At 42.2% G+C, this 20731-nt stretch overlaps 4 protein-coding genes across 4 annotated transcripts; 3 read left to right on the top strand and 1 right to left on the bottom strand.

Moving 5' to 3' along the window:
- The first annotated feature begins 432 nt into the window (after positions 1-432).
- LOC131126098 (rab GDP dissociation inhibitor beta-like) lies at positions 433-8167 on the top strand. Its single transcript, XM_058068287.2, has 10 exons — positions 433-599; positions 3850-3957; positions 4065-4164; positions 4785-4919; positions 4999-5197; positions 5313-5444; positions 6247-6346; positions 6948-7119; positions 7212-7411; positions 7682-8167. Exons 1-10 carry the CDS (start codon positions 555-557, stop codon positions 7832-7834), a joined length of 1344 nt encoding a protein of 447 aa, XP_057924270.2. The 5' UTR covers positions 433-554; the 3' UTR covers positions 7835-8167.
- A 159-nt stretch (positions 8168-8326) lies between these two features.
- On the top strand, positions 8327-12327 carry asb13a.1 (ankyrin repeat and SOCS box containing 13a, tandem duplicate 1). Its single transcript, XM_078794245.1, has 6 exons — positions 8327-8815; positions 9414-9601; positions 9997-10153; positions 10227-10361; positions 10646-10837; positions 10914-12327. Exons 1-6 carry the CDS (start codon positions 8773-8775, stop codon positions 11042-11044), a joined length of 846 nt encoding a protein of 281 aa, XP_078650371.1. The 5' UTR covers positions 8327-8772; the 3' UTR covers positions 11045-12327.
- LOC131126097 (uncharacterized) lies at positions 11810-13902 on the bottom strand. The gene is made up of 2 exons (XM_058068285.2): positions 13584-13902; positions 11810-13124 (listed from the first exon to the last, which is right to left on the bottom strand). The coding sequence occupies exons 1-2, from the start codon at positions 13822-13824 to the stop codon at positions 11851-11853; spliced, it is 1515 nt and encodes a 504-aa protein (XP_057924268.2). The 5' UTR covers positions 13825-13902; the 3' UTR covers positions 11810-11850.
- Positions 13903-14001: 99 nt separating this feature from the next.
- LOC144901137 (ankyrin repeat and SOCS box protein 13-like) lies at positions 14002-16385 on the top strand. The gene is made up of 6 exons (XM_078794249.1): positions 14002-14150; positions 14688-14875; positions 14969-15125; positions 15283-15417; positions 15506-15697; positions 15986-16385. Exons 1-6 carry the CDS (start codon positions 14108-14110, stop codon positions 16111-16113), a joined length of 843 nt encoding a protein of 280 aa, XP_078650375.1. The 5' UTR covers positions 14002-14107; the 3' UTR covers positions 16114-16385.
- The last annotated feature ends 4346 nt before the right edge of the window (positions 16386-20731 follow it).

The raw sequence follows: 20731 nt of genomic DNA, 5'->3' as shown, positions 1-20731 counted from the left end.
CGTGAATGCTGCCGCTCTACTATCTAGCTGCTGTGTGCATCAACATGAATGACTTTGGGTTTACTTAACAGGTGTGCCAGGACATACTGGCAATACAAACAGACTATAATTTTGACAGCATTTGAGATGTCAGCAAGAGATTCTGATTTTTTTTAATCATTGATTTAACCATAAATTTTACTTAACTTTTATGGTACATGTCAAACAATTGGATGGTGGCAAAGTTTCTTATCTGGCATTATGATTTTTTTAATAGTGTAACTCACTCACATTTTAAGTCGGATCAATAGTTTCTTCAAAAAACAGATGTACATAATAAGCTGCACATAGTTTATTTCACAAGTAAAACAGTTATTATTCTAGGTAAAATACAATGGGTTTTAGCTCTTGGCTAAGTTAGCCTTAGCCAGGCCCACAATTGATTGACAGTTAAGAAACCACGCCCCCGGAATCGCTTGACGCCGTCTGAGCCCCACCCCTTTCTCACTTCAGCCCCAGCAGATCTCCATTTTCTTCTTTCCTGTCAAGGATCAGAGTACCCCAAGATTGTCAAAATGAATGACGAATACGACGTTATCGTCCTCGGCACGGGACTGACGGTGAGAAAGTTTTGAGATATGTCTGCCACTTTCAGCGGAAGCGCTTTGCAACCTGTTAACCGCGCGGTTAGCTCACGCCAGTGGCGCTTGTAGCTAACTGGGCCTAATTAGCAATGGCTAAATAACTAGCTTAGCCGCTTTCCAACCGTGTGCGACTATTTGTTAGGCAGTGACCAACGGGCTAGATTAACTTCTGCTAATACTCTTAATATAGAACATAGCTATCAAGTTGCTCATGGAAACTTACGTCGCTGTTAATACTCGGGTGGGAGTTGACCGCAAAATGTAGCTATTTAACCGGTCAGTTGGGTGTTGAGCGCTAGCTCTGGCAGGTTTCTTGGTCAGGATAAGATTAATCGTAGATTAATGGTGTGCTAACAAAAGACCATCTAATTTAACTGTTGCTAATAATGACGCAGAATTGTGTCATTGTTGTGTCGTTTCATTAAGTCATTTTGGTTTCCTTGAATCATTGAAATGTACTAATGACATCCTTTATAATTCTGATTATAAAGGTCATTATAATTATGATGTAACTGTAATGTAACACTGTAAAACCTATCACTGTAGCAGCCCTCAATGTTAATTTACATATTTTATCCTCATGATAAAAAGTGTCGGCTTTCCACCAACTGCTGTAAAAATATCCAACTTAAGTAATTGAATTACATTTAGTTGGTACCCTCTAAGGGACATGGTTTCATAACTCAGCTGTTTCAATTGTCTGAAGAAAATAAAGGTAAAGTAGAAATGCAAGAAAAACGACACCACACTGCCATGTTGAATATGTGACACAATCAGGAAGTGTCCCAAATTGTGTTTTCATGTGCTCAGGCATATTGTAGAAACAAAATTAAACAAAAAGGCGATATAGTGCAAAATGGCACAATGTAAATAGAAAAGGCTGAAATGTTTATATTAATAACTAATCACAACCAGCAAAGTTTTTTTTGCCTAAAAAAAAAAGAATATCAACGTGACACCCCCACATCCTTTGATTTTTCACTGTGCGGCCCTCGATGGAAAAGCGGTCAATAAAATTCACTCTTATCTAATTTCACCCTAATGACAATTGTTTTGTAGTTTCCAAAACATGCTGTAAAAATACTATAAACGGTAATCTGTCATCTTTGGTCAATTGGTGCCAGACCCAATTGTGCCTTGTTTCTACATGGAGTATTTATATAGATAGAGCATAGAAAACCTTCTAGACATAAAATAGCACCCGTATAGTCACCATTACATGCCTATTACCTTACAGAGTAGCTATAATAACAGTAAATTAGCCATACAAGACATAAATGTGATGTTTGGAGCTCAGAGTTGAGCTTTAGCTTGACGTGGGTTACTGTAGCAACAGTAGCCAGTGTTTTGTTTCAGGATTATTGTGCCTGGTGTGAGGTAATTGTACAGATAGGTGAAGCTTTTAGGCTTTTTTCCCCAAATTGTGCCAGAACAAATTCAAAGCTTTGGTGCTTCAGTGTAAGCAACATTCGCAACATCTGGTGAACGGGTGAAGTCACAGCGACCTATGTCACTAAACAGCGTGAAACACAAGTGTTCTCACGACCATTACAGTAACATTACTGACATCTAGTGACTAGAGTAGAATACTGCATATTGTTCTTCATTTAGCTATTTTTATGCTTCAAAATGTCTCATTTAGACAAAAATGTATTGTTAACTATTAGGCTGTATTAAACCACAAAATAGGGGTGTCATGATACACTCTGGTTACAAGATGATACTGGATATTGGGTATCACAACAGGATGATATTTTAACATTAAAAGAAAACAATGACAAAATATAGGACTGCTATAACTGCTAAACTATTTTTTATTTTTCCAAAACAATGCAGGTACATTTTGGAATGTTGTAGATTTTTGCATGCATGACCTTTTGATTTATTTATTTTTTTTGCAAATCGAAACAAAAACTGAAAATTATAAGTTTAAATAATGTCAGTTGTAGCTACTACTACTCATTTATCTGTATAGTTATGTGAATAGATTGCAGTAAATTTGCCTTATGTTTATCGCTAAAAGAACTACAGTTCCCATGATGCTTAGAAAACCATAGCAGGAAGTAGGTCCAGTTTTGACTCTATCTCATGTTTGCGGCAATCATGTTTTTTTTTGCCAACTTGTTAACTGTTTTAATACGTCTTAAATAACTTGAATGGGTGATGGTTTTGTGGTTGGGTATTTCAATTAATTTATTCTGCCAACATTCACCATATTGTAACCCTCTCGCAAAATGGCATGGTTTTGTTGTCAACTGTTAATGGCTGACACATGACACAGAACTCATCCCATGATTACTGTGGGATGGAGCAGTCCAAGGGGCAGTTTGAGAGCACTTAATTTCTTTGCAGTTCATGGAGGATTTTTTTAAATCTGTTTTTTAGACCATATTCAGGAACCTATTAACTAGCACTTTTTTATTATATCAGAAAATGGTGTTCAAATTCTATTGACCTGTAAACAAACAGGAGCTGCTTTTGTAAGATTTTATGAACAGGGTAGTAGTTGGAGGAACTATCATTTTGCTTCAGATTTGACAGAAATGCTAATTTCCCAAGTAGTTTGTGTCAAACAACATACTTTATTATACATTTCATAATGATAATAATAATAAGCTTTAAGCAAAAACTAAATGTGCTGTACAATTTGTCTGATACTGTGAGTACATCCTAAAGCACTGGAAGTGACTGCATGCCCCATTTCCTCTCACTAAAATGCATGGGGTTAAGGTGGGTTAAGGTTTAAAGATTTGCCGTGCAAATGACAGTGACAAGTACTGTAATTCCTCTGTGTAGCAATTTCACAGCTACTTTGATTATGGAGAAAAAGTTAGGCAGTGTCATGTGATTGTATTGCATTACCCAGTTGCTGGTGTGTTTATTGACCTAATGTGTTACAAATTGAAAAGCGACATTCTCTGTGGTCTTTCCACTGGATAAATACATAAATGCGCACACACTTACTGTGTCTGACGTGACTGTTAACGCCGTGCTTCCTGTTAAAAAGGCCTTAAGGAGGGAATCTCCATATTTTGTAAAGATCGGTCACACTCGTGATGTTGTCAGCGCCGGCATCTGATCTGAAAATGTCTAAAAAAACAAGGATTCAGTGTGTAAAATACTTGATTAGTTGCAATTGTTTTAATAGTTGTAGGCGCTGTTCTTGGATGGATGTTGTCCAATTGATTTATCCGTAATCATTTCATTCTGTGCTCTCATTTAACAGGAATGTATCTTATCTGGAATCATGTCGGTGAAGGGGAAGAAGGTTCTACACATGGACCGCAACTCGTATTACGGCGCAGAGAGTGCCTCCATCACACCTTTGGAAGATGTACGTTGCTTCAGTGCATCAGAATTTGACACACCAAAGAATACCAAGTTTGGGATAAAGAATTCAAGACAACAGTAAAAATATTTGCACTTCGTTTTTCCTTGCAGCTCTACAAACGCTTCAACCTTCCTGGCAAACCTCCCGAGTCAATGGGAAAAGGCCGAGACTGGAACGTGGACCTCGTCCCCAAATTCCTAATGGCCTACGGTATACCTTCATCTTTTGCATTGCGAATCAAACATAACTATAGGTCATGTGGCAAGTCCCTTTTTAATAATTTGCATACATCATTTTCTTCTACATTCAATATTACATTTTTATCCCAGCTTGTTCCCATAAATGTATAGATATATTTTTAAGCATTGTGGCCCTTTTGTCTAGATGCAAACTGCATTTTTTGTCATAGGAATTGAACTTTGTGGAGATATCCAAGCTCTTGTTTTCAGATTTTGCATATGGACAATGTGCTAATTATTTACTTATTGGTATGGATGGCCTTTTGACGAATTTGAAAATCTGTAGATGAATTGATACGTTAACTATTTTCAATAAGATGCTGGAATCACACATCAAGATGAAATAATGCATGCAGCGAGGGTAATTGACTGTCACCTGTAGTTATCTCTTTCTCACCCAGCTTCTTGCTGATGGTCTTGTATCCACACAATGAGTTGAGACGAGGAGTACTTTCCTTAAGCAACAGAAGTCATTTGTATGTTTCATAGGCACATGAACAATCTCTGAGGATCAGAATGCTGGTTGGTGGGGACCAAATACTCATATTCCCCACTGTATATAGCATTAATTCATTTGCCGTCTTTTCTTAGGTCAACTGGTCCGCATGCTGCTGATCACCCAGGTGACCCGTTATCTGGATTTCAAAGTGATTGAGGGCAGCTTTGTGTACAAGGGAGGCAAAATCTATAAAGTTCCCTCCACGGAGACTGAGGCTCTGGCGTCCAGTAAGTCATCGAAGGCATGCGAAACTTCATACCGGCGTTCTTATTTGCGCGTGCCTTAACTCTCATTAACTCTCTCAAGGTCTGATGGGGCTGTTTGAGAAACGGCGCTTCAAAAAATTCCTTGTCTTCATTACCAACTTCGATGAAAACGATCCCAAGACTTTGGAGGGCATCGACCCCAGCAAGACTACCATGAGGGCTATTTTTGAAAAGTTTAGCTTGGGCAAGGATGTCATAGACTTCACTGGCCACTCCCTCGCTCTCTACCGCACAGATGAGTCAGTAGTCCTTCTCACTGTATTAATGAGTATACTCAAGGTTCTTCATTGGTCCTAATAATGAACGCCGTCTTATCACAAATACTATTATCTTTCTCTCTCTCTGTGTGTGTAGTTACCTGGATCAGCCCTGCATCGACGCAGTACGGAGAATAAAGCTTTACAGTGAGTCTCTTGCCAGATATGGCAAGAGCCCATACCTCTACCCGCTGTATGGCTTGGGAGAACTGCCACAAGGATTTGCCAGGTATGGCTGTCCCTTCACCCACACTTTAACGCTCAAATGCATAATAGAACTACCCTTTTCCTCCATATTGTCCCTGGGGGTGGGACAGTAACATAAATCTTGAAGCAGGGCTCCCTGACAAAGCTTTTTTTTTTTTACTTTTTTTTTTTTTTTTTTACTAGGAGCACAGTTGGCCCCTAACTTGAAATTTTAGAAGCGCAAGCAGGAAATTTAGTGATGCACACCGTAATCATCATTTTAACCGTATTACTGAATAACAATAAATGGCGACTGTCTTCTCTAATCACCCTGTTTCCTCTCTAGCTTCTGAAATACCTCACATTATGTGAGTTCACAGTTGTTTACAATTGTTAATTCCCCAAATATTTATTGTAGACCAGAACCCTCCAGCCATTTATGACTGTAAGAGATAAATGAACATTTAATGGCACTCTTACATGGATTGACGGCATGATTGTTGACAAACACGCGTATGAGACAGCGGCAAGCAACGAGCCACACGGCTCACCCGTTTCTCATCTTCTTTATTAAAGTGGTTGCACTTAGTAATTTCTTGGGCTCTTTGTAGATTATTTTGCAGCTGTGATTAATAACAAAGCACTTATGGCACAACTGCGTTAGTTCGAAAAGAACTCCAGAGTCAACCGAGCTGGGGGAGTTCCATGCAAACACGGTGCTAACAAGGACATTTTGTGATTAAAATGTATATACAATTGATTTAAATGATGGTAGATTCAGCTCTATTGCTGTTACTTTATCAAAGGTATACAGTACATTGACTTTGGATTGTTTTCCCAATCAGGCTGAGTGCCATCTACGGTGGGACATACATGTTAAACAAGCCTATCGAGGAGATAGTAATGGAAAATGGGAAGGTGGTGGGAGTCAAATCTGAAGGGGAGGTAAGCATGTTTTTTTTTCCCCTCTTTCTCTCTGTCTGTCTCTGTGGGAACAAATATTCACAGTGTTAAGCTCACAAACCTTAGTCAACTAGAAGATGAATTATAAAGGATAAGGCATCTTTAAAGTTTGCTTTATTTTTGGCTGCCTGCAAATCATAGCCATAACAAAATTCATGTATTTAAATTCAATCAGCCTATAGTTTAACTTTTTTACTTAAAATTAAAACACATTAAAATATTTTTCAAACGGATAATATATTACTGTATGAAATAACAAAACATCACTGCATAATGCGCGAGTCATCAGTAATGCAAATGCTCTTTTTTTTTTTAGCAGTGTCAAACAAAAAAAAACTGTTTTTTTGGTTTTTAACGCTGATCGAGTGGTTTGCGCCTTACTTGTATTATAATATTAGTTCTGTTGCTGCTTTGTTGTACATTTGATCATAAACCACCATGTGGTCAATGGGAGCTATGTTTTTCCTCATACACTCCAAATCATTATTAAAAATGGTGGTTTTATATATACACTATCTATACTTGTATGAGTTTTCACATTTTCTGAAGTATATTAACCCTTAGCTGTGTTTGCGGCCCGCAGATGGCCAGGTGCAAGCAATTGATTTGTGACCCCAGCTACTTTATGGATCGTGCCACCAAAGTGGGACAGGTGATCAGGGTCATCTGCATCTTGAGTCACCCCATCTGCAACACCGGTGACGTCAACTCTTGCCAGATCATCATCCCTCAGAATCAGGTCAACAGGAAGCACGGTGTGTACTGAACATATAATATGACATATATGAATGTCCATCAATTATTTTTGCATTCACTACATTAACCTGCTGGTTCCTATTGTTTGCAGACATCTATGTGTGTATGATCTCCTTTGATCACAACGTTGCAGCAAAGGGCAAATACATCGCCATTGTTAGCACGACAGTGGAGACAAAGGACCCCGAGAAAGAGATTAAGCCAGCCCTGGACCTACTGGAGCCCATCGAGCAGAAGTTTGTCAGCATCAGTGACCAGTTTGCCCCTACTGACATGGGCAATGAAAGCCAGGTACATTCAGATTTATGACCTAATGGGTATATTCAATCCAGTAAATGGGAAAAGAAGTGATCTATTTTTTTAAATAATGCACTTAAGACCATTAGCAATGCTGTGTTGAGGATTCTGTGATATCATTTGATCATAAATACATTCATTCCAGTCCTTAGGAATATGTAAAATCCCCGTAACTAGAGATGATAGAGATTAAAAAAAACCAAAACAAAACTTTGGACAGCCCTGCTTTAAGAGCACATTTAAAAGCTTGATTTGGCTTCGTAGGTCTTCATCTCCCGTTCATATGACGCCACAACCCACTTTGAGACCACCTGCGACGACATCAAGGATATCTACCGGAGGATGACTGGATCAGACTTTGACTTTGCTGAAATGGAGCGTGGAAAGAAGGACATCTACGGCGACGCAGCAGAGTAGAAATTGATGGCGCCACAAACACTCCCTATTATCAAAGACAAGCGCTGCAGACAACCGTAATCTTTACGTTTATAGAGAAAACCTTACTCAAATGTACACCATTGGGCCAGCCTTCCCAAGAATACGTGGCTGCCCAGTGAGTAAGTTGATATAGATTATGATTTAGTATTTGCTGGATAAAAGTACAGGGAGGGTCTTTTCTTTTTCTAATCTCTGTCAGATTGTTGATGCACTCAACTTTGGTTACTAACATTCAATAATATCCTCTGGTTTTATGTCAAAATGAGGCCAAAGATGCCAAATCAATCAATCATGTGTATAAATTGTTTCAAAGAGCTATGGTCTTCAGGAATTTTGTCACTTCAGGGTGATTTGGTTGCATGTATAAAGGAAATGGTGCGTCTCGTAATCGGACACACGTGACAACATTGGCTTTAGGGCGTGTTGCTTATTTTGTACATTCTCATCCCTTTTTGATGTTCAGTTTTGCAGCCAGACACTACCAAGCAGACTATAGTCCAGCAAAAACTACCTGAACCTGTTTGGGACAGCTTTGACCTATAAGGTATATGATTACTCCTGAACTGTATAAAATGAAGCCAACTGTGCACATTCACAGCAGTGGTTGACTATAATTGCTTAAGAAGGACCAAATGTGTACTGCAGCAGTATTGAATTGATGGGAGCCCTCTGTCTCTGTTAGCGAATTGGGCTCCAACTATTTCTGTATTGCAAAGTAAAACAACTTTATCAACAATGGTTTGATTTGATCTTTGCTTCCCAACTACATTAAATGTTAGTTTCCTAGTCTGTATTATCTAGGAAATCCCAGTCAATAGTTATACATAGTACATATAGGACGATTGCGTCACGTGCAAGACTACAACTCCCATAAGTCACAGCACTACTCCAATTACGTTGACTACTCAGTAGTAAACATGGCTGTGACACCGGCACGAAGGTCGTCTTTGTACGATTTAGGTAAAAAAAAAAATTTTTTACCATTGTTTATTACCATTGGAATTTATTGTAAAGCAGGTGGCTTAAAAGATAAAACCTTAAAATTGTTTTACTCTGGCCGTAAGCGTCCTAATAGTGCTAACCCCGACAGACTACTAGCATGTTAAGCTAGTTGTATACCACTTCAGGGTCCTGTTGTCCGAGAACATGTTATGTTTTAACGTCCCGTCATGGTCGTTCGGGTTTTTTTTGGAAAGTGGTGTAAATATCCTAGTTTTCACTCAGCCATTAAATAGACCTGGATTAGGACACTCTGCTGCATGCAGTAATCCCCGAGAAACTGCTATGCGGGCAGCTTTTTGAATCAGTGTTGGCAAAAGCCGCAAAAGGTCGAAGAAAAAGCAAAACATATACACACAAAATGTATAAAAGTGGACCCCAGTATCATTCATTTTTCCCGTAACCCTAGCCCTCGCAGGATAAAGTTCGTACAGTTTGAAATACTGTATTAATTTACCAAGAAAATAAATGCTAGTCCAATGTAACAACAATGTTAAATATGTATTTATTCTCTTCTCTATCCCAACCATGACACTTGCATTTGAACCGTGTTTACCAGGCATGTGGGCGGACCGGACTGCCCTCCACGAAGCCGCATCACAGGGTAGGGCTTTGCAGGTGAAACAGTTGATAGAAAGTGAGGGATCGGTCAACATCGTGACCGTGGACAACATCACTCCTCTGCACGAAGCCTGCTTGCAAGCGCATCCGCATTGTGCACGACTGCTGCTGGAAGCCGGAGCACAGGTTGTATTCGATTCTTCGAGGATGCATTCGATCTAGCGAGGACATATAGCACACTTTCAATGCAAAACATAAGGGATGGGAAATTGCTCAAGCTTGTTTAAAAACCGCACACATGCTGCAATCAAAACCTACACAACCTTGTGTGAAAAAGTGATCCCCTCCTACAAATATGTAGGTTTGGAATTTTTCTCCCTTAATAATGAAGTTTCATTTAGAAACTGCACAATGTGTTCAGCTCATTGACTAAACATTTAAGAGTGATAATCATGCAAAAATAAAATAAATCAGCAAGCAGGCAAACACTTTTTGACATGTGATTGCTTGGTAGGAGTAATGTGTGCAGTTTGCATGGTTGCGCCAAGTCCAGTGTGTATTTAACGATTTTTTTCTTGCAGGTGGATGTGCGGAATATCCACGGGAGCACTCCCCTCTGCAACGCCTGCTCTTCTGGCAGTTTGGCATGCGTCAAGCTGCTGTTGGAATACGGGGCCAAAGTCAACCCGTCACTCACTGCTTTGACCGCGTCGCCCCTGCACGAGGCTTGCATTCAAGGCAAATATGCATATGCACCTGTGTAAGCAAAACAGCCTATATAACAATGTAGAACATTCCCTCCCCTCCACAGGTAATGCCGAAATAGTGAGGTTGATGATAGCCAGCGGCGCTGAGCTGGAGGCATATGATGTTCACTTTGGTCCACCTTTGCACATCGCCTGTGCAAAAGCGCACTTGAACTGTGCCAGGGAACTACTGCTTGCAGGTCAGACAACTATGAAGCACTTATACCTTCTCACTGTCATTGCTGAATGAATGGCAAACAATTCTAAATACTTAAAAGCGTATATATACTTTGTTCTTTGATATCTTTCTGTTGCACTCATCCCATCTGATTAAACGAGTCTCGGTTTCCACAACACCAGCCTTGCTGTAAGGCGAGAAAAACACATGAGTGTTTCTCATGCATTTATTTATTTGTGGTGGCCCAGTCACAGCGTATCATGCATTGTCGATTCAAGTGTAATGCTGAAAAACAACATTTTGCAGGTGCCAAAGTGAACTCCAGGAAGTTTCACGAAACAGCCTTGCACCACGCGGCTCGACTCGACAAACCGGACATGATCGAGCTCCTGGTGGATTTCGGAGCCAACGTGCACAGCACTGACAACCTGGGGAAAAAGCCGGTGGAGTACGCAACCCCTGCCTCTCCCGTGTACACCTGCCTCAGGTTTTACGAAAGTGCGTCGCCCCGTCGCGGCCTGTTTTGCTTGTGGAGTGGCAGCACGTCCGCTCACCTTCACGTGTTTCCCTCCAGGTAACCCTCTGAGCCTTCAGCACCTTTGTAGAATTGCTGTGAGGGGGATTCTTGGTACCAAGGCCTCAAAGGTCATAGGTCAGCTGGACACACCCCACATCATTCAAAGCTATCTCCAGTTCTCCATATAGATGTTTCTATAAACGTCTATGGGAATTGGACTTAGTAATACGCATCCCACATGGATTTGTACATGATGTTTACTTTGGACACCAGCGGTGTTACTGAATGTGTGAAATGGACTGATAAATTGCATTTTGAAGCAATTCTCAAACAACTCTTAATTGTGAAGGGGATTTAGTCACATGAGAAACCAATTGGGTGGCAATGCATAGCTCATACTCATGTTATGTTCTTTATTTTTCTACCAGTAGTGTGTAGTACTGCAGCATGGGAGGCATAGCAGCATATCCTGCAAGTCTTTGTTGCCAGAGTAGTTTTTAGTGTTCAGCAGTTGGTTTCAACTGTACAGTTTTTTTTTGGCCACTTGATGGCACTGTAGGCTCATATTGCCCCTCTTCTTTTGCAACCCAATGATAAGTCGAAGTCACAACATTGGGTGCCCCACCAGTGTCTCTCCCCGCTGGGCTCATACTGGATCTGTCACTGACTACGGTAGGCACTGTGGGTGAGTGTCCGCTCTGGCTGCCGCAACTGCCCTTGCAAGAGCAGATAACTAGCCTTGTATACAGGAAGTTCTTGTAAACAATAGACATATTTGCCTCCACAGCCGCGGTGTAGAAGATTTCTGTGTTTTTTACAAAGCCCCGGGTCCCTCCCCCCTGAAACTGGCTGGCGACACTGCTCCATGCTGCCAAGATCCGCCGACATACCTGAGCAAAAGCCCCACTGTAGATTAAAAAGGCGCTGCAGGCTAAAAATGGCCCCTGACTATGTCAACATGACCAACTTTAATGTACAGTCGACATGCACATTGTTAAACTACGGTTGGACAGTAGTTTGACAGCGCATAACAGACAGTGACAATCTTATCCAAAAACGTAACTTCTTCACCATCACATGCCAGCATCATGTTGACAGGGACGTCCACCTGTAGGAGTTTATACTTGTCACAGATACTCACAAGGACATTTTCAACAAGCGTCCTCACTTGCGCCATGTCGTCTAAATTGCGGTCAGCGAGCCGGCAATGGATGTTGGGAAAGGCTGGGAGTTGGACCTCAGCACAAAGCAAGCCACTATCTTTCTTTGAGTCAAAATCTGCTAAGATGACATCACCTGGTAATAACTTATTGAGAAAGCCACTTTTCTCCAGCATTGTCTTTTCACTTGTCACGCCGTGCCAGCCTTTTGAGACAAAACTAACAAATCCACCGGGTGTCATAGCAATTAAGTACTTTACAGCACGTTCATTTTGATGCAGTGTTTTTTTAGCCAGCATTTTTAAACAGGCCACAATCACGACTCCTTTGCCACCAAAGGCCTCTGCAAACTGACGAGGCGTCGCTCGCTGCAAAGTGTCTCTACTTGGCCACGTGATCCAACGTCCTAGCTGTGCATACAAAAATGAAACGGTGTCTTTGAAAGTTCTGTCAACTGTGCTTGTCGCCACGCTGAACATGTAAGAGAGGTGGCGGGTCGGCATATCCAGACGGAGGCGTGTGAAGGTCAGTAGGAGGACTTGAAATGGACTGAGTCCGCTCTCTTGTGTTGGCATGAGAGGTAACAAAAACTGGAACAATGCTGTGAAAGCTCCCACGCTGGGCAAACCTGTGTAGTATTCCACTTTATCGTTGTCGTTCTCACCAAAGAAACCATCCGACATCTTGAACGCGTCAAGCTCGCGCTTGAGTTGTCTGTTTTCTTCCACAAGGCGGTTAACTTCCGAGGCCCTCAGGATGCAAAAGTCGCATTCAATCGAGTCGCCTACCTGGTGGATTGCGTCTTCCTTGCCTTCCACGTTGCACTCAATCTGCTCCTCCTCTTCTTTTATTTCCTGTATGACCATTTCATACTGCTCCTCCTTGACTGTCTGGGTTACCGCCTCCTTAAATTGCTCATTCTCTGGCGTCCGTGGTTTACCGTCATCTAAAGTCTCATGTTGTCCATCCTGGATGTGGCCACGCCACAGCGCTGGCTTACTTTTTTGTGAGGAACATGCACCATCATTGTGCTTGTGCTCTGTGTAGCCCATATGTAGCGATGGCGCCCAGTCTGGGTCATTCTCCATCATTTCATATGCCGGCTTCCCTGCACGCAAATGACATATGATTATTATTATTGCATGACACATAAAAGAAGAGGAATGTCATTTTAAGACAGTGAGGGCTACATACTGAAATACGAAGGATGCAAGGGCGAGTTTCATATTTTGCCAAAAAAAGACATCACAGCTTTGCAATATATGTATCTGCGTGTATTTTTTCAAACTATTTCAACTTTCTTCTCAAATAATATCATAATATTTTGACTTTATTCCCATAATATTATAACTTTTCCTCAAACCTAATTTTCCAAAAATGTTTCTAATTCTAACATTTTTTGCTCTACAATATTACGGCGTTATTCTTTATAATACTATCTTCACTTTACCGTAGTAAATTTCTGCTTGCTGTACTAGAATTTGTTGTAAAATAGACACTATAACAGCTGCCGTTTCATCGCTAGATTTTGACGGGGCTTAATGTTTTCAACAAAAAAAGCAAGTACCTTTATAAAAATGTCGACAACAAACAAACATGAAGGGAGTTATCCTGTCGAACGTGATATCCGTACGTCTGACAGCAGCGACCCAAGCCATACGACGCCGCTTTGAAATCTCCCCAACCTGCGGTCCCTGGGTTTTTTTCCAGGTGGGAAAGGTGAAAAATCTCAACCCGTTGTCCATTTTTCTACCACGTCCATCGTGCGACCTGTTTGTGCAACCTATAACACAACACGTACGAACCATCGCCACCTCTCTTGTGGTTGTATGCTAGTCGTTTTCTTCGTTTTGTTTTCTTCGACTGCTGAGACATTGTTTTGATTCAGTACTGCCACCTACCCGTGACTTTACGCAACTAACCTAATACTTTTAACACTTTACACGTTTATTTCAACCAATAGGTGGCAGTAATGCACGCAAGTTTCCGTAAAACCAACGAAGAAGAAACGTCCCAACTGTAAACATTGCTGTTTATAAACATTTTGCGCATCGTAGTTTTTTGGCGTGTTCCTGTTGTGCACAAAGGAAGATGGATATCGAAAATACGCAGCCATACTTCTTTGGAGATATCAGTGCGTAGAAAGACAACACAATTGCAATTTTCGATGTTTCAAGGAGAAGCTAACGTGCTAGCATTGAGCTTGATGGATATGACAGCATGCTGTATGCAGTTATGCGGCATAAAGAATAATGGCTGCATATAAGCACCATTGACTACCCTTTGCAATTAACTACATCCATTCCATTGCAAAACTTAAAGTTAATTATCATAGGCTTGAATGTCTTGTTCATTTTGGGCCATTAATTACTGATTTGTACGGTTGTTTTTCCAGTATGGAATGTAAGTCAAATATCTATAAAAAAGCGTCTGTTAATATTGAAACATCTAACCAAGTATTAGTAGTGGTGTGTGTACATACTATTTGGACCTTGAAGTAACTCAGGCACCTAATGACTGCACAGAGGTTCAAATGAATTTAGAAGAGGACAAAATCAATATAACCTCCCCATGATGAGTGTTAACTGTGCATTAAATATAGGAACAAACCTTAATATTCACCATTTGTTTTATGGGCCAATTCATGTAAGTGCGACCTGTTCCCTTCCAGGCTGCTGGTCAGAGAGAACAGAGGTCCACAAGGCAGCATCACTGGGTCAGGCTTCTCAGCTGCAGCATCTCATCCACAGCGGAGCGTCTGTCAATATTGTAGCCGTGGACTCCATCACACCTCTGCACGAGGCCTGCCTTCATGGACACACCCAGTGTGCCCGTCTGCTACTGGATGCGGGAGCACAGGTGAGCAAACATCAGTTACAAAAGATGAAAATAGCCTCTATTCTCTTTGGAACAGCGTTTGTGTATGTTTCTGTGTACTATGATGGATCGTAGGTGGATGCAAGGAACGTGGATGGCAGCACCCCCCTTTGTGATGCCTGTTCTGTTGGCAGTTTGGACTGTGCGAGACTCTTACTGGAGTACGGTGCCAAGGTCAACCCTTCCCTGACATCCCGCACTGCCTCACCCCTCCACGAGGCCTGCATGGGAGGCGAGTGTTCAGTCTGCAGACCCAGGCTATTAGATGCTTTGCCACTACCATCTACTCTTTACCATGACTTTACTATGATGAAGTGCGATACTACACATTCATGTATGTGTAGTATTGCAGTTGCTTTTTAAAATGGTAAATACAATTCTCTTCTCAGGAAACTCTGACTGTGTGAAGCTTCTGATTGCCGTGGGTGCTTGTCTAGAGGCATATGACCTTTACTACGGGACACCACTGCATGTAGCTTGTGCCAACAAACACGCAAACTGCGTTAAAGAGCTACTCAATGCAGGTGAGTAGAGAGATCAAACGCAGAGGTCGATAAAGCTGCTTGTACACTGTGATCTTTATGATGCATGATGACGCCTTTTAACCTGCAGGTGCCAACGTGAACGCTGCCCGGCTTCACGCGACGCCACTGCACCACGCTGCCAAAAGCATGCGATTGGATATGATTGAGATACTTGTGGAATTTGGAGCCAACATTTACGCCAGAGATAAACATAACAAGAAACCTGTTGACTACCCGACACCAGGATCTCCTGCTGCAGTCTGCTTGCGGTCTTATGAGGGTATGATGAAAGTGTATCTTGAGATAAATATTGACAACGTCATTACACGATGACCTAAGTAAGCATTGTACACAGTGTACTTATTATTGAAGTGTATGGACGAAAGCTCAGTATTTGATTTGAGACATAGCCTGTTGTTTGCAGTAGCAATAAACTGCCAGCAGATGGTGCACAAGCATCATATTAAAACACATTGCAGACATGACGCCACGATGCTGGAGCATAACTGTTTCACCAAGCAAACAAGGTAAAAATAATGTATGTTGCTGTCCCCTCCACCCCCCGCAGCCACTCCCATGAGCCTGCAGCAACTCAGCAGGTTGGCAGTACGTAGGACGCTGGGCACCAAGGCTCTGAACGTCATCGGTCACTTGCAGATACCAAAACTCATTATCAGCTACCTCTGCTATCAGTGATTGACACGCAAAGAGGACTCAGATGATGGTCTTGTATTATTTATTCATGTACAATGACATGCACTTTTTTTTTTTACCAGATGTATTAGTGAGCATGATACAAGCACCGTATATGTTCTCATGTTTTCTGTGGCCATAAATAAAGCACAAAACATGTAGACCACAATAAAGTACATACACTGTAAATGCTGTAGTTATACAGTTAAAATTCTAGTTTATTTACCTAAATTGGAAGTAGGTACTTATAGGATAGAGGCCAAATCAGCTTCATTTGTATTCATCTGCAGTGCATGAGAAAGTGGAAAGGAAAATGTTACATTCCGAGCAAATATGGAAGTGAGTCCCGTCTCGATACATAGACATAGACATAGACTCCCTTTATTGTCATTGCACAAAAACACAGTAGTGAAATTGCCAACGAAATGTCGTTGCCTGGCTCCCATATAATAACAGACACAAAAGTAGATAAGTAATAATAATGTGGAGAATAAATAGATAGAATAGACACCAAATATGAACAACATAATGTAAAGTGCAGCGTGAACAGTAAATTGCCCAAATAATTTAAATAATTGAAAATAAATAATAATAATGTAAGTAAGGGTAGAGGGGCTTATTTGGCATTCAGCAGTCTGATGGCCAGGGGGAAGTAGCTGTCTCTGAACCTGGTCGTCCTGTAGAGCCTTCTCCCCGATGCCAGGCGAGAGAACAGTCCATGCTGGGGGTGTGTGGGGTCAGAGCAGATCCGATGGGCTCTAGATACGCACCGGCTGTTTGCTATGTCCTTAATGGGGGGGAGCTGGGTCCCGATGATCTTCTCCGCTGTCCTCACCACTCTCTGCAGTAACGTCCAGTCCGAGGCCTTGCAGCTCCCAGACCAGACGGAGATGCAGTTGGTCAGCAGGCTCTCGATGGTCCCTCTGTAGAAGGTGGTAAGGATAGGAGGCGAGAGGGAGGCTCTTCTCATCCGCCGCAGGAAGTGCAGTCGCTGCTGTGCCTTCTTCGCCAGAGCGGAGGTGTGGAGTGACCAGCCGAGGTTGTCCGTGATATGCACCCCCAAGTACTTGGTTGTGTTCACAACTTCTACGACTGTGCCGTTGATGCTGAGTGGAGTGTGGCTGGGTCTGGATCTCCTGAAGTACGAGCTTCCGTTGGTGAGTAATGGGCGAAAAACGCATCCTCCATTGACATTGCATGGTGGGAGTTGCAGTACATAGGAATGACCAGCAGGTGTCGGTATGCATCCCTGGCTGATTCAATTCAGTGCAAGTCATCAAAGTAAACTCAGGTAATTACAAAAAATGTTAATAGTTAATTATGTGTGTTTTGCAATATTGGCTCATTTGGTTATGTAAGGTACATCAACATACATTGTACGTACAATACATTTACATATATACATTTGAAAATAAATAGATGTTTTGCATTTTTGTAGTGGGTAGATCATTTTGACTCGGTCATTTTAAAAGTAGCTCGCATGCTGAAAAAGTGTGAGCACCTCTGTTATAGTGTGTAAAATCATTGTGAAACATGACGTCACATCCGCGCTGTAACTTCCTGTTTGCACTTTCGGGTTTGGCTGTGTCAATCTGTTGGCAGCCAAGCTGAAGTATTCTAGAGGGGAAGCCGTCTACTGTTTGTAAAACTAATAGACGTGATTGTTGAAACTCTTTATTGAAAATGCTTGAGAATATATTACATGTGTATTGCTTAATTTTTTGAAGTTTTCAACGCTGTTTCAGGCATGTGTTTGGCCAGCTATGTGGGGCGGGTTGAGCGTGAACCAGGAAGTGCGGGGCTCTCGTGTGCGCGCGCGCGCTGTTCTCTCGTTGCTGGGTAGTCGAAAAATAAAGTTGACCGGAAGCAGCAGACAACCGTCTTTCTTTCTCTGACGAAGTCAGGCCGCCCATTACCACGGTTTGGGGCTGAAAATACTGACAGTTAACACCGCCACGACCGTGAAGAAGTGCCGAAGTAAACGGTTTGTCTTGCAACAGCATCGTTTTCATTGGCGCAAATTTAATTCGGTATGGAGTCGGCGTTCCAACACCCTGATGGAGAACACTGGAGTTGCCATGTAACTCAGACGCCGCACAACGCTACAAGGTCAGTATCAAAGTTTTAAGTCACGTTGAAGCACCAATAGTGGCGTTTCGCTCCGACAATAGGACTATATACAGTATATAAACGATGTCGCAGTTGAGCTGAAGCCGAGGTCGCCATTTTGTGGACATAATTGGCGCCCAGAATGCTCGAAATGACGGAAGCAATTGTTTCAACCGGTTCATTTGCAATCCATAACATAATGTGAACGACTTTGTCTCAAATTGACAACTATTTTGACAAGCATGTTTCGCTACCCTCGTCGTAGTCAATGACAACTGAAGCTAAAAGTGGTCTATTTGGAAATATTTCGTTTGACGTGAAAATCCCTTGATGTCCTGGTTACGTCGCGTGCATGGCGTGTTAAGTTCGTGTCGGAACCTGTTGCTATCAGAGGCGAGGCATCTGTTAGGTGAGTGTAAGCCGCTGATTTTATCTTTCAGCATCATTGTGACAACGGAAGGGAAAGCACACTCATAACCCTTCTCCCTTATTCGGTCTATTTTAATGGCGACTAAAAAACTTACTTCTGAACACCGCATCATTGCAATAAGTATTCAATGCAGGAATTAATGTTATAAAACTGAGTATTTCATTACAGCAAAGGAATAGCAGCTAATCTTACAACTTCTGTTACAGATGAAAAGCCGCTTGTCGCTTAACAGCCCGTGGGATCCCTCTGCATCCATCTCAACATGAGCTCCAAATGGGAGCGTCATCTGATGCTATAGGTTCTCCAGTGAACAGTTTCACCTATTGCACGCACAAGACGGCATTTTCTGGAGCTTCAACCTTTTGCGTCCCTCAGCAGTCTGTCGGCCCCCGGGGAAGGACTCATGTAATCGTGTTGGCAGACCATCAACAACATGGCGTCGGCGTTCTTCACAGGTAGGAAGACTTGTTCAAGTAAATGACATGATGGCCTTCATACATGTAGCACAATAACACAGGATAAACGAATAGATGACAAAAGATATGCAATTCATACACGAGTGCCATGACTAATGCTTTGGCTGTAAAGGTTGTTCTGGCTGTTACATTCTGGCTGGTCATTATAATAGGTACTTTTTGTAAAATCTTAAAGCTAAACCAACTGTAACACTTGTCTATACGAGTGGAGCATCTGTTGACAACAATGGAAGTATATTATTTTGCAAGAATTTAGTCCTGTAAGTACTTACAAATAATGTCACACTTTGTATAAGGAATGTTTGTCAGTATTTCCGGGTTAAAATCACTCCACTGTACTTTTTGGACCTTTAAATCCATTTGTGTCTATCTTTATTTACTCAATAGTATTTATAGTATTTTAAATGCATGCAAGTGACCACAATACGAAAATACACAACTAAATGGCAGAAATTCAAAAGTAAAGTTGCAGTAATTTTAAGTCACCACGAGATGGCGGAAATTCCCACGTATAGTTGCAGTAATTTTAAGTGACCACCAGATGGCGGAAATTCCCAGGTTAAGTTGCAGTAATTTTAAGTGACCACTAGATGGCGGAAATTCCCAAGTATATTTGAAGTAATTTTAAGTGACCACCAGATGGCAGAATTTCCCAGGTTAAGTTGCAGTAACTTTAGGTGACCACGAGATGGCAGAATTTCCCAAGATAAGTAGCAGGAATTTTAGGGTTAGGGCTAGGGGTTAGGGCTAGGGGTTAGGGCTAGGGGTTAGGGCTAGGGGTTAGGGCTAGGGGTTAGGGCTAGGGGTTAGGGCTAGGGGTTAGGGCTAGGGGTTAGGGCTAGGGGTTAGGGTTAGGGCTAGGGGTTAGGGCTAGGGGTTGGGGCTAGGGGTTGGGGCTAGGGGTTGGGGCTAGGGGTTGGGGCTAGGGGTTGGGGCTAGGGGTTGGGGCTAGGGCTAGGGCTAGGGCTAGGGCTAGGGCTAGGGCTAGGGCTAGGGCTAGGGCTAGGGCTAGGGCTAGGGCTAGGGCTAGGGCTAGGGCTAGGGCTAGGGTTAGGCTTTGAGTAAGCTCCTCCCCCTCTGGCTGAGGAGGAGGAGGGAAACGCACGGTCCTTCCCCCGGGCCAGACCTCCTTCCCGGTCCCTGGAAGCAGGGACCCAACGAGCCCCCGCCCTGTTCCTCATTTGGGGACGTTCCCTTGAACTTTGGTCGCCACGAGAGCGCCCCCTACCGTAGCGCACCACAGTCCATTCCCCATCCGTGGGGTACATAATGATCAAATGTATATTTTTTTCTTTTTTATTTTGTAATTTTTTGTGTTTTTTTTAGTTTTTTTGAAGAGAAAAAACAACAACAAACAACAAACAATAAACAACAAACAACAAGTTTTAACAAAATAAAATGTCTAAATTAGACTTAGAAAGTTGGTGTGCTATGTCGCAACGTTTCGATCGACTAGGATCTTCCTCAGGCGTAGCACACCAGTCCAACAAAAGGTCCTTCTCCTTCCACACTCCACTCAAGAGGGGTTAGGGTTAGGGTTAGGGTTAGGGTTAGGGTTAGGGCTAGGGCTAGGGCTAGGGCTAGGGTTAGGGTTAGGGTTAGGGCT

This window comes from Doryrhamphus excisus, linkage group LG2 (genome assembly GCF_037039965.1).
Source record: "Doryrhamphus excisus strain RoL-2023G ecotype Guam linkage group LG2, RoL_Dexc_Guam_v1.1, whole genome shotgun sequence".
In the NCBI taxonomy this organism is placed as follows: domain Eukaryota; kingdom Metazoa; phylum Chordata; class Actinopteri; order Syngnathiformes; family Syngnathidae; genus Doryrhamphus; species Doryrhamphus excisus.
Note: the sequence above shows the minus strand (reverse complement) of the source record. Positions and strands in the feature narration are given on the sequence as shown.